General features: G+C 41.5%; 1 protein-coding gene across 2 annotated transcripts; it reads left to right on the forward strand.

Moving 5' to 3' along the window:
* The first annotated feature begins 121 nt into the window (after positions 1–121).
* On the forward strand, positions 122–13127 carry LOC115199065 (ADP-ribosylation factor GTPase-activating protein 3). Of its 2 annotated transcripts, none has more exons than XM_029761588.1 (16): positions 122–304; positions 1164–1282; positions 1456–1528; positions 1813–1944; positions 2119–2199; positions 2304–2421; positions 2518–2574; positions 2727–2770; positions 2964–3118; positions 3237–3368; positions 4162–4299; positions 4504–4656; positions 4841–4964; positions 6979–7066; positions 10403–10527; positions 10906–13127. In XM_029761588.1, exons 1-16 carry the CDS (start codon positions 236–238, stop codon positions 10921–10923), a joined length of 1626 nt encoding a protein of 541 aa, XP_029617448.1. In that variant the 5' UTR covers positions 122–235; the 3' UTR covers positions 10924–13127. The 2 variants fall into 2 exon arrangements, with proteins under 2 accessions (XP_029617448.1, XP_029617447.1); XM_029761587.1 differs by lacking the exon at positions 122–304 and adding an exon at positions 373–596.
* Positions 13128–16835: the final 3708 nt, after the last annotated feature.

Below are 16835 nucleotides of genomic sequence, written 5' to 3' on the forward strand. Positions count from 1 at the left end.
TAAACATACAGTATCAAGGATAATAGAAAGAAATTGAACTTTATTACCTAGACCTCCATGTTACAATAATGCCCACGTGTTACTGCTGACCAATCAGAGCACAGGCAAAAAATGTTATCGTTCTGACGTGTGCGGTTACCCATGACGAGCAAGGAAATACTTTTGATTTACAGGGAAACAAATTTGCTCAACGCTGCGCTTTACCTATCAGGTGAAATTAACAACAGGTGGAAAGATGTCAGAGCCCAGCAAGCAAGATATTGCTGCCATTTTCAAACGACTGCGATCCCTTTCTACGAATAAGGTGAGAGTTGCTAAGCTTTGGCCTCTAACGAGGAAGTAGCTAATGTTAGCTAGCTCCAGAGGGGGAAAAAATGACACGTCGCACTGTTTTGCTGGGCATTGGTAGATGCGTCGTAACAAACGCACATGGAAAAGCTTTGAACCACGTATGCTCATTGCACATCCTGACAAAATGTTTTTGCAGTGTTGAAGAAAGAATTAGCCTGCGCAGTTTAAATGGAACGAAAAGACATCCTGGACAGTCACGTTCGAGCCAGCTGTCATGTGGCATGATGACAGTTGGATCAAAGATGGTACTTTTAAGAAACTGGTTGGACAGTCCACTTCGTTACCGTGTGTTTATTGTAAATTATAGATGTCTGGTAAATGTTGACTCATGGACACCACAAAGATGAGACGTCACACAGACATAAACAATACCTCTTGCTCATAAACTGTCGATTCCAGCTGTTTCCGTCTGCTGTTTAGGCCTGGCTACATTGAACGCGACAATGTTGCAACCGCAAGGATACAAAAGCTGTTTTGGAAACATTATTTCCACTATATTGCAACATTTGTAACTAGCTAGTTTAGAAATACTTTTGGTAAATGTCGGCGTTCTCAATGTGTGGACAAGTAGAGGCAATAAAATAATAGGAATATAAAAAAAGAATATACAGTGTCAATATTTTGTACTTCAGACCTCCACGCTACTGGGTTGCTTCATTATTTGTTAGTGTTTTATCTTTTTGGCATGCGCTCATATTAACTTGCTTATCAATGTCCCCATAGACTTATCACTGCATAAAGGGACAGCGAACTCCTTGTCTGTATTCAAGTCGCATGTTTTCCAAAGATGCTGAACTTCTTTTCTATTACAGGCGTGCTTTGACTGTTCGGCTAAGAATCCTAGTTGGGCCAGTATCACCTATGGAGTGTTTCTCTGTATAGACTGCTCAGGAACACACAGGTCATTAGGAGTCCACCTGTCATTCATCAGGTAAGGAACAATGAATGAAAAAACGAATTTGTTGCCCATCCTGTTCTTTCAGATATACACTAGTGGGTAGGGGCAAGGGATTGTTTCTGGATAGGACCATTGGCTTCACACAGTTTGACACATTATGGCCCAATGGAGTGTTCAGAATCAGAACTGTGTATTGTTTGTTTCAGGTCTACTGAGCTGGACTCTAACTGGTCCTGGTACCAGCTGCGATGCATGCAGGTGGGCGGCAATGCCAGCGCGGTGAGTAAAGCCATCCACGGTGGGCACTGACTGGTAGGCAGCCACGTCCCAACCTGCTGTGTTGTTAAGCGCTGAGAGGGTGGTACTAGTAGTTATGTTTCTGACTGCATGAGTGGGCATTATTTCTAGAATGTATAGGGTACTGAATGTTGTCATGATGTCACAATAGGACCCTGTATAATACCTGTATGATGTATGCAATATTCTGATAACTATTAACAATACCTTTTGTATTACAGAGTCAATGTGTAATTCAAACCATTGTTTTCCCCCGTGTTTCTCAGAATGCCTTCTTTGCCCAGCAAGGCTGCACGTCCAATGCTGCCAACACCAAGTACAACAGCCGAGCCGCTGTGCTCTACCGCGAGAAGATCAAGACCTCGGCCACGCAGGCCACAAGGCGCTTCGGCACTGAGGTGCCACACACATCCATCCAGACATTCCACTGGGCAAAAATGGATTTAGTCAATATTGGTTACTTGTTATACTGTCTTTAACAACAATCATGTCGCCTCAACATGGCTGATTTAAATGATTGTGTACTTAGGCCCTATAGATGCCAATGAATCCTCTGTTTTGTTTCCCTGCAGTTGTGGCTGGACAGCCAGGCCCCACTCTCTCCAACATCTCCCGTCAATAAGGAGGAGGATTTCTTCAGTATGCACGCGCAGGTGTGTGTGTGACTGTTAGTACATATTTGTTTGAAATTGTAGAAGATTATGGATGTGTGCATGTTGTTTACATGGTCTTGTCCTTACCTTGCGTATTTTGTCAGGCATCCCCTGATGATCGTAGCTCCGCCCAGCTTAATATAACAAGCTCCGCCCAGATGAATCTAAGCCCCACCCCAGTAGAGGAACACTCTACAAAAGAAACCGAGAGAGACAAAAACGGTACACCTCTACTTCAATATTTACACTTCAGAAACACACATATGCTTGCATCTGTTTGTCCATGTCGTCTATGCCCTCAACTCTTTCTGTCTTCAGGTAATACAGAGGGTCCCAGTGTTGACGTGCTAAGTATGTCTCCTAAAGAAGCCTTGGGTAAGAGGACCAAGAGATTATGCCCTAGAGACTAAAGATACTCAACTAGAACCTTAAGCATTAGGAGTACATGAAATATCTGAGCCTGGAACAGTAGCTCTTAGCAGTTTCTATCAACTGTATTCTAATTCCCACTGTTCCTTCTCCCTTAGAGTCCTCTCTTCTCAAGAAGAAACCAGCTGGGGCCAAGAAAACAGTATGTACTCTATGGTAGTGGATTTAAGGAGGTAATGTTCCTTCCCTGTACCTGTGTGTGTTGTGCTTATGAATCAGAGTGAATTTGGTGATGGTTGTGTGTGGGTGGGGGATTTAGTGTGAATGGACTGTGTACATCGCTCATGGATCTTGTGGATTAGTAGACACGTGTTCATGTCTGTGTTTTGTCTCAGTTGGGCGCTAAGAAAGGTGGTCTTGGGGGTAAGAAGGTGAGCAAACAGAGTTTCTGTGACCTGGAGAAAAAAGCACAGGCGGTAGACAAACTCAATGATAGAGATACAGCACCCACCACCACCAAGAACAGCCCCCAACCAGCAGAGGAATCCATGTGAGTCTCTCTCCAATTTAAATGGGCTTTATTGGCCTTTCGCTCTCTCATCCACCTTGTCTATTATTCTCTAATCTTCACTCTGCTTATCCATTTTTCTCTCTCTTCCTCCCTCTAGTGGTGCCTCCATGCGACTGGCCTATAAGGATCTGGAGGCGCAGCAGAGGAGTAATACAGAGAAGATGAAGGGGATGGGGGAGAAGAAGAAGGAGCAGGCTGAGAGACTGGGCATGGGCTTTGGCAGCAGAAGGTGGGGGGATTGAATTGATGGTGGTGGTGGTGGTGATAAAAGGATTAGTTTATTTCTTAACACACTTTTTACAGATGTCCTATGTAGAATAGTTTAAAGGGGTGCTTTACATTGCAGGGGATAAGTCACTCATCTTCTAAAACAGGGATTTGCTAACTTTTTGCCCGTGCGATCCCATTTTGATATTAAAACGTTTTGGCGACCCCACCATGTAAAAAATGCATGTAATCGACGGACAATGTTTACCTTTTTAATTTGGGTTATGGCAGTATTAGAAATCTGTCAGACAGTATTTTGAAATGGTGTCAATCTGACGACTATGGTTTGAAGTGACTGAAATGCATCAGAAAGGTATTGGGAAGTTCAGAAGCTCGTCATGCAATAATGTTGTATGGTCTTCTTTGTAGAAAATAACAATTGATTGTTATTTTTCTCCCAGTCTGATTTAGTGTCTGGTCTTGTCCACTCGGTTCTAACGGCTAGTAAAGGGAAACGGTATGTGTTCCTGAGAGTTATCTTTCAGTGATGGGGTCATAATATTTTGTAGCTTAAACGGTACTGACGTAACCCTGGTTCTACGAACCAAGTTAAAATGTTCTCTTGCGACACGATTTTTCAAATCAGGCGCCCCCCCCCCCCCCACATTGGTCATGACCCCTAGTTTGGGAAACCCTGATCTAAAATAATTATATTATCGTTGGGACTGAAACATGTAACCATTGGAGATATTGTGGTAACAAATACTTTGATTATTTGACTCCATTGTCTCTCCCCCCTCTCTATCTCCCTCTAGTGGAGTGTCTCACTCTGTGCTGTCAGACATGCACACTATCCAGCAGGAGAGCCCAGTGGGGTCCAAGCAGCCCACTAAGAGCCGGAGGTACACAGAGAAGGAGGAAGAGGAGACTGACGAAGGCTCCTTTACATCCAGGTCACCACACTCCAGCAACGTTCCAATACTTTAGCAATGGATCATTCCTTCTGTCATTCCTTCTTGGAAGTAATCACTGACATGGCAGGACTGGTCTCAGATCTCTTTGTGTTGTCTTGTAATGGGAGTTGGAAAGACATCACAAAAAGATCTGGGAACGAAATCCATTAAATTGAATTCTCTTTTCCATATGAAACCCATCAGGATGTCGATGACAAAGTTTGATGACCCGACAGAATCCTCTGACAAGTTCTTCTCCAATTGGAGCGAAACGGGGGAGTCTGGCTGGAGGAAAGAGAGCAGGAAGCCAGAGCCAGACTTCTACCTGAACACCAAGAGTTCCTCACAGGATGACAGGTACTACTATATGACTGTTTGATTTCCAGGGATGAAAATACAGAGATGCATGTGAAAAAGTAACATTTTATTTTGGCCGTATAAGTCCCCTGAGCCCCTTTTTTAAATATTTTTTTATTCTATTTTAAGTTTCTCACTGCAGTTGTCACTGAATGCACCCTCCCCCTCTCTCTCTCACACACAGGACCGCAGCCCGGCGGAAAGCAGACCCAGTCCCTGTCTCGGACTCAGGTGACGCCCGCAAGAAGTTTGGGGACGTCAAGGCCATCTCCTCTGACATGTACTTTGGCAAGCAGGATGACTCTGAGGTAGGCACACTGTCACGGGACACACACATACAGTACCAATCAAAAGTTTGGACACATCTACTCATTCCAGGGTTTTTCTTTATTTCTACAATTTTCTACATTGTAGAATAATAGTGAAGAGATCAACACTATGAAATAACACAGATGTAATCATGTAGTAATCAAAAAGTGTTAAAAAAAATCGAATTTGTATTTGAATTTCTTCAAGGTAGGCACCCTTTGCCTTGATGACAGCTTTGCACATGCTTGGCATTCTCTCAACCAGCTTCATGAGGTAGTTACCTGGAATGCGTTTAGATTAACAGGTGTGCCTTGTTAAAATGTAATTTGTGGAATTTCTTTCCTTAATGCGTTTGAGCCAATCAGTTGTGTTGTGACAAGGTAGGGGTGGTATACAGAAGATGGCCCTATTTGGTAAAAGACCAAGTCCATATTATGACAAGAACAGCTCAAATAAGCAAAGAGAAACGACAGTCCATTACTTTAAGACATGAAGGTCAGTCAATGTGGAAAATTTAAAGAACTTTGAACGTTTCTTCAAGTGCAGTCGCAAAAACAATCAAGCGTTATGATGAAACTGGCTCTCATGAGGACCGCCATAGGAAAGGAATACCCAGTTACCTCTGCTGCAGAGGACAGGTTTATAAGAGTTAACAGCCTCCGATTGTAGGCCAAATAAATGGTTCACAGTGTTCAAGTAACACACATCTCAAAGTCAACTGTTCAGAGGAGACTGCGTGAATCAGGCCTTCATGGTCGGAATTGCTGCAAAGAAACCACTACTAAAGGACACCAATAAGAGGAGACTTGCTTGGGCCAAGAAACACAAGCAATGGACATTAGACCAGTGGATATCTGTCCTTTTGGTCTGATGAGTCCCAAATTTGAGATTTTTGGTTCCAACCGCCGTGTCTTTGTGAGACGCAAAGTAGGTCAACGGATGATCTCCGCGCGTGTGTGGTTCCCACCGTGAAGCATGGAGGAGGAGGTGTGATATTGTGGGGGTGCTTTGCTGGTGACACGATCTGTGATTTTATTTAGAATTCAAGGTACACTTAACCAGCATGGCTACCACAGCATTCTGCAGCGATAAGCCATCTCATCTGGTTTGGGCTTAGTGGGACTATCATTTGGTTTTCAACAGGACAATGACCCATCACACCTCCAGGCTGTGTAAGGGCTATTTGACCAAGAAGGAGAGTGATGGAGTGCTGCATCAGATGACCTGGCCTCCACAATCACCCGACCTCAACCCAATTGAGATGGTTTGGGATGAGTTGGACCGCAAAGTGAAGGAAAAGCAGCCAACAAGTGCTCATATGTGGGAACTCCTTCAGGACTGTTGGAAAACCATTCCAGGTGAAGCTGGTTGAGAGAATGCCAATCATGTGTAAAGCTGTCATCAAGGCAAAGGGTGGCTACTTTGAAGAATCTAAAATCTAAATAATCTTTTGATTTGTCTAACACTTTTTTTTGGTTACTACATGATTCCATATGTGTGATTTCATAGTTTTGGTGTCTTCACTATTATTCTACAATTGAAACCATTGAATGACTAGGTTTTCTAAAACTTTTGACCGGTAGTGAATATACAAAAAATTGATTTGATTTCCTTTTATTTGAGTCTATATGTTGTTCCTACCTTTTTGATCTAATTGACTGCCAGTATCAAATGTCTGCCAGTGTTGACTGTTCTGGTTAAATTTTTCCACTATGCTGTGACATCCTACAAGCCTCTCAGGCTGGTGTTTTCTGTTCATTTGGTGCTGTGGAATTCATATGTCTTTGTCAGAAGGCTGTTAGCCAGAACAGAAGCAGAGAACATGTCTGTCTCCCTGTTGCAACATTGCTTTTTGATTGATTATTATCTACAACTGCTGTCCTCCTTTTTATCTACCTAAAAATCCCTGTTACTACACACACCCTGACTGTAGGGGTATTACTGTATGTTCATTGTTCAGTATCAAGTATGTCATCTGAAGTATAAAGTATTAATGTGGTTGTTTCCATGCAGTATGAGGCGAAGACTCGCCTGGAGAGGTTCTCTGGAAGCAACTCCATCAGCTCAGCTGACCTGTTTGATGACCCAAAGAAACAGGCAGGTAGGGAAGCCAAGTGTGTACTTAACCATCCATACAGTGCATTCGGGAAAGTATTCAGACCTCTTGTCTTTTACCCAAAAACATTTTACGTTACAGCTTTATTCTAAAATGGATTCAATCGTTTTTTTCCCCCTCGTCAATCTACGCACAATACCCCATAATGACAAGGCAAAAACAGGTTTTTAGAAATTTGTCAATTGTATTATCTAAAAATGGAAATATCACATTTACATAAGTATTCAGACCCGTTATTCAGTACTTTGTTGAAGCACCTTTGGCAGCAATTACAGCCTCAAGTCTTCTTGGGTATGACACTACAAGCTTGGCACACCTGTATTTGGGGAGTTTCTCCCATTCTTCTCTGCAGATCCTCTCAAGCTCTGTCAGGTTGGACGAGGAGCGTCGCTGCACAGCTATTTTCAAGTCTCTCCAGAGATGTTAGATTGGGTTCAAGTCTGGGCTCTGGATGGGCCAGTCAAGGACGTTCAGAGACTTGTCCCAAAGCCACTCCTGTGTTGTCTTGGCTTTGTGCTTAGGGTCGTTGTCCTGTTGGAAGGTGAACCTTCACCCCCAGTCTGAGGTCCTGAGCACTCTGGAGCAGGTTTTCATCAAGGATCTCTCTACTTTGCGCCGTTCATCTTTGCCTCATCCTGACTAGTCTCCCAGTCCCTGCCGCTGAAAACATCCCCATAGCATGATGCTGCCACCACCATGCTTCACCGTAGGGATGGTGCAAGGTTTCCTCCAGACGTGACAATTGGCATTCAGGCCAAAGAGTTCAGTCTTGTTTTCATCAGACCATAGAATCTTGTTTCTCATGGTCTGAGAGTCTTTTAGGTGACTTGTCAAACTCCAAGCGGGCTGTCATGTACCTTTTTTAATGAGGAGTGGCTTCTGTCTGGCCACTCTACCATAAAGACCTGATTGGTGTAGTGCTACAGAGATGGCTGTCCTTCTGGAAGGTTCTCCCATCTCCACAGAGGAACTCTGTATCTCTGTTAGAGTGAACATCGGAAGAGTCTTGGTGTTTCTACAATTCTTAAATTTTTAAGAATGATGGAGGCCACTGTGTTTTTAGGGACCTTCAATGCTGCAGAAATGTTTGGGTACCCTTTCCCAGATCTGTGCCTCAACACAATCCTGTCTTGGAGCTTTATGGACAATTCCTTCGACCTCATGACTTGGTTTTTGCTCTGACATGCACTGTCAACTGTAGGACCTTACATGCGTGTATGTAAGGTCCCACAGTTGACAGTGCATGTCAGAGCAAAAACCAAGTCCTCAACTGGCAGCTTCATTAGGTGGTACCCGCAAAACACCAGTCTCAACATCAACAGTGAAGAGGCGACTCTGGGATGTTGGCCTTCTAGGCAGAGTTCCTCTCTCCTCCAGTGTCTGTGTTCTTTTGCCCATCTTAATCTTATATTTTTATTGGCCAGTCTGAGATGGCTTTTTCTTTGCAACTCTGCCTAGAAGGCCAGCATCCCGGAGTCGCCTCTTCACTGTTGACATTGAGATTGGTGTTTTGCGGGTACTATTTAATGAAGCTGCCAGTTGATGACTTGTGAGGCATCTGTTTCTCAAACTAGACACTAATGTACTTGTCCTCTTGCTCAGTTGTGTACTTGGACCTCCCACTCTTTCTATTCTAGTTAGAGACAGTTTGTGCTGTTCTGTGAAGGGAGTAGTACACAGCGTTGTATGAGATCTTCAGTTTCTTGGCAATTTCTCGCATGGAATAGCCTTAATTTCTCAGAACCAGAATAGACTGACGAGTTTCAGAAGAAAGTCCTTCGTTTCTGACCATTTTGAGCCTGTAATCGAACCCACAAATGCTGATGCTCCAGATACTCAACTAGTCTAAAGAAGGCCAGTTTTATTGCTTCTTTAATCAGGACAACCGTTTTCAGCTATGCTGCCATAATTGTAAAAGGGTTTTCTAATGATCAATTAGCCTTTTTAAAATGCTAAACTTGGATTAGCTAACACAGCGTGCCATTGGAACACAGGCATGATGGTGGCTGATAATGGGCCTCTGCGGCTATGTAGATATTTCATAAGAAAATCAGCCATTTCCAGCTACAATAGTCATTTACAACATTAACAATCTCTACACTGTATTTCTGATCAATTTGATATTTTAATGGACAAAAAATGTGCTTTTCTTTCAAAAACAAGGGAATTTCTAAGTGACCCCAAACTTTTGAACGGTAGTGTGTGTGTGTATGTCTTCGGGTGTGCTGTTGAACAAAACACAATCTTAGCTAATTCCACAAAGAAATCCTAAAATGGCCCTGACAATATTATTGGCACCTTCTAGAAGTAGTTAGAAATAATTAGATTTCAAGCAGGTGATTCTCATTTACTTTGGAATTGAACTCACCTGTGGTGAGTTGATGCTTGCAGTATAGAAACCATGAATAGAGAAAAGAACTTGTTCTCCTGTTTTGTGTCCCTGTGTGTACCGCAATGAGTGTGGACAAAAAGAACCAGTGAGTTATCTGAGGTCAGACACAAGATGATAGCCAAGCATGGACAATCTCAAGGCTACAAGTCCATCTCCAGAGACCTTGATCTTCCTGTTTCCACCGTATGTAATGTTATCAAGAAGTTTAAGGCCCATGCCACTGTAGCCAACCTCACTGGACGTAGCCGCAAGAGAACTTTATGGAAGATTGCAGCGAAGGATTGTTCAAATGGTGGAGAAGAACCTCTGTCAACTGCCACACAGATTCAAGCTGACCTTCAGACACAAGGTACGACAGTTTCAACTCGCACCATCCTTCTCTAACTCAATGAAAGGGGGTTATATGGTAGGAGACCCAGGAGGACCCCACTGCTGATAGAAAGACCTGAACATGCCAAAATCCTTCTGGGAGAATGTCCTGTGGACAGATGAGACCAAATTAGAGCTTTTTGGTAAAGCACACCATCTCTGTTTACAGAAAACAAAATGAAGCTTTAAAAAAAATATATATATACATTTTAGAATAAGGCTGTAATGTTACAAAATGTGGAAAAAGTCAAGGTGTCTGAATACTTCGAGTGCACTGTATATCACACTTTGAAGTATACAATTTAACCATTTCATATCACTAAATCAAGTGAACACCAGGGCCCATATTCACAAAGCGTCTGAGTAGGATCAGTTTTGCCTTTCAGATCATATTGAATTAGATGGGGGATCTGATCCTAGATCAGCACTCCTAGTCTGAGAGGCTTTATTAATCCAGGCACCATGTGTACATCTCCACAATTTAAACATCAGAAGAAGGATCATTATAAAGCAACTTCCACCACCACTGATGTTACTGTCTCTCTCCGGTCCCCATGCAGCCAGCTCATATCGTCTGACCAACATGCTGCCCAGTGCTCCAGACATGTCCCAGCTGAAGCTGGGGGTCCGCTCTGCGGCCGGGAGGCTGTCCGTCATGGCCAGCGGAGTAGTCACGTCCCTTCAGGTTTGTGGTTCAGATGGCCCTGTTGGTTGGTGCTAGCAGCAGATTGACTCCCACATGGGCCACATACTGAAGTGAATGTGTCATGGTGACTGTACGCCGTAAGGCATTTTCAACACAATAACTTGCCCTTTTTTTATATCATTATTCCAATTGGAAATCCAGTTTCTTGATTTAATTACTATGTAAGTGCACAGTAACAACGATATCAGTGACTATTTGGTCAAAGGCATGCTAGATACAACATACTAGTTACCAAAGTACATTGTGTATAAGGGCAACTTTATTTAAAGGTTACCTAATTATGCAGCTTCAACACTCAGACAACTGGTATGGTGTAAGCAGTAGGTTCTTACGTGTTGTGTATCTTCTTTGTTTCAGGACCACTACAGTGCGTGAGTCCAGTGTGTGTACCTGTGTTATGACACACACACACACACACACACACAACCTGTTGGGTCCCCTGAGTATTGAAGTCGGTAAACATCCTTACGAGCGATGGACAAGTTCAGCCGTGCAGGAGAGGGAGAGAGATGGGCGGAGAGACTGAATTAGCGACATTGTGTAGGCCAGAACATAGGCTGTAGCTATATGTGTGTGTGTATATAGCTGCTATTTGAATAAAGGATGTATTATCTACATTGGAGTTATGTCAAAACAACATCCTCTATGAGGTAGATGTATGAAGAACACTTATTTCTGCAGCTTATTATTTAATCTGTCCAGGCCTTTGGTTTTGATATTTACAGATGTTTATAGCAATGCTATTCAAAATACATTTTTGTTATCATCCATTATGGTTCTAATTGAGGGTGACTTAGGTTTTGGGTTCCTTTTCCCCTGTGCAATTGTTATTGAATCATATGTCATCTTGGGCACCTTGGTTTTTATGTAACTATTTGCAATGAAGACATCATCTGGTAGCGTGATAACATGTATTTTTCTACATGCGGTATGTAAATAATTTAGTTAATCTGATGGGCATTGTTTTAATTACCTGCCAAATGCAGGGAGATGTTGCCATGTAGGATACATGTCTTAAATTTTAGGGTGCCTTCAAACCAAAATGCCTGCGACACGTTATGCGTGTGCCGATTCACTGAATGTGTGTTTGGAGGTATGGAGAACATTTGATGTTTGGAGGTATGGAGAACATTTGAGGTGGGAGAAACATTGTTTTACATTGGTTGACAGACCTCAAGTCAGGAATACGTGCTACAAAATGTACCCATCTGTTGGACAGTGTAAATCTGCCATTTCATTCCCTTCTATCCACCTGTACACTGCTCTCTGAAAAAAAAGTGTCTGCTGTGCTTTTGAAGCATTGTTTGCATTGGTTTGAAAGTGCTCTTAGTCGGAAGTGTACTTATGTCTGTCACTCACTTATGTCACTTGACTGAAGAACCAAATACTCAGTGATTTCTTTGTGTGTGTGTATAGACACACCGGTAGGATATGGTCCTGTACAGTGTAGCGTGATCTCCATATTACTATTGGCTTTCAGTTCAGATGAATGGAGGGAGTAGTATCTTAATGTTCTGTCGCAGTACTCTCAAAGACTGCGTTTTAGACAGGCAGCACAATTCAGATCTTTTTTTTCCTTCTCACTAATAGGTCTTTTGATCGATCATGTGAAAAGATCTGTGTAAAAACAAAACAGAATTGGGCTGCCTGTCTAAATGCAGGCAAATAACCTATTCTATTTTCTGTGTGCGCATTACTCTGTGAGAGGAACACAGGACACCCATCCAATTATTTTACCCTTCTGTGGCTATGAAGGAAAAGAGACAAGGAAAGGAACTTGTGCAAAAGAAATGGGACGTGGCCCTCTGATCAAGGACCGATTGGCTGCCCATCCTAGGTCCTGACTCATTTCAACAACAGTTGTACTATGTGTTTAGTGAAGGGTAACCTCTAACCCTTTGCTGAGCAGATTCATTGTATATTACCTCTGTGAACTGTGTACCTTGCAGAGAATATTTAGGGTTTTTAGAGTATATTTTCACACTGGGTATATGTGGGTTATATTTTGGGAGTTTATGCATAGTGTGGTTTTGTTATTTTGAGGGGATTGGCTAAAAGTCTTTAACTGGATATTGCTAGAGGTATTTCTGGCTACCTAGTATCACCTACCTAACTTCCTGACCATCTTATGCACCATGTTTTGATCCTTACTAATTCAAACTCTTGAGTTGAGATTTAACACTGAAGAGAAATATATTTAAGATGTAACGTTACCCATTTGAATCTGGATTTTGTATAGTGTGTAATTCAGTGACCAACCAGGGCTTTTGTTCAATCTCTTTCTACTGTAATCCAAAGAATTAGGATACATGACCTAAAAATGTAAATTATGGGAAAATCTAGTTACTTTTTGTGTATTTTCATTCGAACCTACAAGTAAAAAAAATGTGTTGCTTGAATGTACATCTATAGAACAGCACCTGAAGCTTTGCATCAGATTCCGAATGTCATTGTTTACCAACAAATACATCTATGGACATGAGCTCTTTAGAGATTCATTAAATTTGTGTAATCAAGTGTGTGTCATTGTTAGCTGCTGTGTATAAGAAACTTTGCTTTAGAATAAAAAATATACTGCACCTGCATGTCCCCAGTGGCAGACTTACCATTAGGCAACTCAGGCAGTTGCCTGGGGCCTCACATCATCAGGGGCCTTGTAAACTTGTCATAATTCTGTTTAATAATACATCATTTCTCTTATCTTGCCTTTCTGCGCATGAGAAATCTCTGATGTGCACAATTTAGCGGTAGTGACAAATTGAGCGTTTTCAGTTTTTATCCTGCGAATTTGGCTCTTGCTTTTGAATAGTTGGGTTTATAAGCTATTATTATAACCCGTGCCTGAAAGCCAAGACTCTCAGGAACGCGTACCTGTTTTCTGTTTCGCTCTACAACGCTCACAAGTGGTGCCGGACACGTTAGAAGGGATAGTGAAAAAAACAATTGAAAACAATGCAGGTATTTTATTCTACACACAATTATTTCCTGATTTATCTTCCCTGATGTTTTACCGAACTTTCCAATACCTTTGATGCATTTCACTCACTTTTGATGCAAGTAATTTGACATTTTCTTAGCCTTATGAATGTATAAACATGGTTGCATTTTTTTTTCTGTTCTACTATAGGGCCGGCCCTACCAATAAGCGACCGCTTAGGGCCTTGCATCCGTTAGGGAGCCCCCCACCAAAAAAAATAGAGTTTAGTAACTAAGTCGGGTCTCAACTTACTGTTATGAGTTAGAATAGAATACACATGGTGCAATTTCAAAATGTGGCAGTGCATCATCAGTTATGTCAGTCACTGTGGATTTACACAGCCAGCCCAATTCTGATCTTTTTTTACAGTACTTTGTCTTTTGACCAATCAGATCATCTGAAAAAGATCTGATGTGAATAGATCTGAACCAATTAGTGGAAAAAATTAGAATTGGGCAGCCTTCCTAAATGCAGCCTGAGAGTCACTCAATGTCAGCAAAAAAAAATGGATTTCTAGGTAACTTAGTCTAGCCAGCTATCTAAACCTAAAACCTAACCTAATCATGGCCGAATTTCCAACCGAGCACACGGATCACGTGCCCAGGGGCCCTGACCACCAGGGTGCTCCCATTTGATTTTGTTCGTCACTCTTACCAGATGTCGTATGAGCATGGCATAAGTCATGGCAAAATGTGTAGAATTGCAGGAAATTAGCTTTAAAACGGCAACATTTCTCTCCATCCCTTAGCAAAATGTGTAGAATTGCTGGAAATTGGCTTTAAAACAGCAACATTTTCTCTCCATCCCATAGCAAAATTTGTAGAATTGCATGAAAATAACTTTAAAATGCAAATAGTTCTCTCCATCCTATTGGAAAAAGTGTATAATAGCACTAAATAAACTTTAAAACTGCGACATTTTCTGAAAATTTTAAATGTTGACTACAACGTTTAAAAAGGCCATACAATTTAAAAAAAAAGATTGGTCTTGGTCAATATTGAGCCAGCTCTGAACAGCTCTTCTTTCAGCATGATTGTGTTAAATAGACATGGGAGGGGCCCTCAGACTGGTCTCTGCCTGGGGCCTCCAAATCATTAAGAACGCCCCTGCATGGCCCTTAACTATGTGTAAAATTCCCACATTACCTTGCATAAGGGTAGAGACTATGCCTTTGTTGCACCATTCAGGATTATTGTAAGGAAAATATAGAAACGCTATTGATAATCAATTCTTGATATTGGGCACCTTAAAACTACAGTGCCTTCAGAAAGTATTCGCACCCCTTGACTTTTTCTGTCAAGACAAAATCGAACATTTGTTAAATGTTTTTTTTTTACCTTTATTTAACTAGGCAAGTCAGTTAAGAAGAAATTCTTACAATGACCGCCTACTCTGGCCAAACCCAGATGACACTGGGCCTATTGTGCAGAGCCCTATGGGACTCCCAATCACGGCTGGATGTGATACAGCCTGGATTCGAACCAGGGACTGTAGTGGCGCCTCTTGCACTGAGATGCAGTGCCTTAGACCACTGTGCCACTCGGGAATCTTCATTAAATAAGTATTCAACCCCTCAATACATGTTAGAATCACCTTTAGCAGCAATAACAGCTCTGAGTCTTTCTGGGTATGTCTCTAAGAGCTTTCCACACCTGGATCTTTGCACACCTGGATTGTGCAACTTTTGCCCATTATTCTTTTCAAAATTCTTCAAGCTCTGTTAAATTGGTTGTTGATCATTGATAGGCAACCATTTTTAGGCATTGCCATATATTTTCAAGCAGATTTAAGTCATAGCTGTAACTTGGCCACTCAGGAACATTCACTGTCTTTTTGGTAAGCAACTCATCTCCCAGTGTCTGATGAAAAACAGACAACCAGGTTTTGCTCTAGGATTTTGCCTGTGCTTAGCTCCATTCCGTTTATTTTTTATCCCAAAAAACTCAGCAGTCCTTAACGATTACAAGCATAAACATAACATGATGCAGCCGCCACTATGCTTGACAGAGTGGTACTCAGGAATGTGTTGTATTGGATTTGCCACAAACATAACACTTTGTATTCAGGACAAAAAGCTACTTTGCCACATTTTTTGCAGTATTACATTAGTGCTTTGTTGCAAACAGGATGCATGTTTTAGAATATTTTTATTCTGTACAGGCTTCCATTTCACTATATCAATTAGGTTAGTATTGTGGAATAACTACAATGTTGTTGATCCATCCTCAGTTTTATCCTATCACACCCATTAAACTCTAACTGTTTTAAGGTCACCATTGGCCTAATGGTGAAAAAACTAAGCAGTTTCCTTCCTCTCTGTCAACTGAGTTAGGAAGGATGCCTGGATCTTTGTAGTGACTGGGAGTATTGATACACCATCCAAAGTGTAATTAATAACTTCACCATGCTCAAAGGGATATTCAATGTCTGCTTTTAAAAAAATATTTACCCATCCACCAATAGGTGCCCTTCTTTGCGAGGCATTGGAAAACCTCCCTGGTCTTTGGTTGAATCTGAGCTCAACTGAGGGACCTTACAGATAACTGTATGTGTGGGGTACAGAGATGAGCTAGTCATTCAAAAATCATATTAAACACTATTATTGCACACAGAGGGAGTCAATTCAACTTATGTGACTTGTTAAGCAAATGTTTACTCTGCAAAAACAAAGGGCTTTTCATTTTTTATTCATTTAAAACATTTCGAAAAAACATAAATCCACTTTGACATGATGGTGTATTGTGTGTAGGCCAGTGACAAAAATATTAGTTTCATCAATTTTAAATGCAGGCTGTAACACAACCAAATGTGGAAAAACTCAAGGGGTGTGAATACTTTCTGAAAGCACTGTATGTAAATTGGTGAAATGTAATTTACTCAAGGCCAAATAAAGTAAATGTTAGGCTACCCCACTTGTTGTGGGTATTTTTTGCAGTGGTGTAAAGTACTTAAGTAAAAATACTTTAAAGTATTACTTAAGTCGTTTTTTTGAATATCTGTACTTTTCTATACTATTTCTATTTTTGACAACTTTTACTTTTACTTCACTACATTCCTTAAGAAAACGGTGTACTTTTTACTCCATACATTTTCTCTGACACCCAAAAGTACTCGTTACATTTTCAATGCTTAGCAGCACAGGAAAATGGTCCAATTCACACACTTATCAAGAGAATCCCTTGTCATCCCCATTGCCTCTGATCTGACAGACTCACTAAAAACTAATGCTATTATTTATTTTTAAATTATGTCTAAGTGGTGGAGTGTGCCCCTGGCCAACCATAAATAAATAAAAACAAGAGAATTGAGC

The sequence above is a fragment of the Salmo trutta genome, chromosome 8 (genome assembly GCF_901001165.1).
Source record: "Salmo trutta chromosome 8, fSalTru1.1, whole genome shotgun sequence".
Classification (NCBI taxonomy): Eukaryota; Metazoa; Chordata; class Actinopteri; order Salmoniformes; family Salmonidae; genus Salmo; species Salmo trutta.

Bases quoted from the DNA above. Each gene is read 5' to 3' on its own strand.
- LOC115199065 (XM_029761587.1), top strand. From the start codon at position 375: ATGACACGTCGCACTGTTTTGCTGGGCATTGGTAGATGCGTCGTAACA. The intron at 1,529-1,812 runs GTGAGTAAAGCC...CGTGTTTCTCAG, and splicing joins TGGGCGGCAATGCCAGCGCG to AATGCCTTCTTTGCCCAGCA. The intron at 3,119-3,236 runs GTGAGTCTCTCT...TCCTCCCTCTAG, and splicing joins CAACCAGCAGAGGAATCCAT to TGGTGCCTCCATGCGACTGG.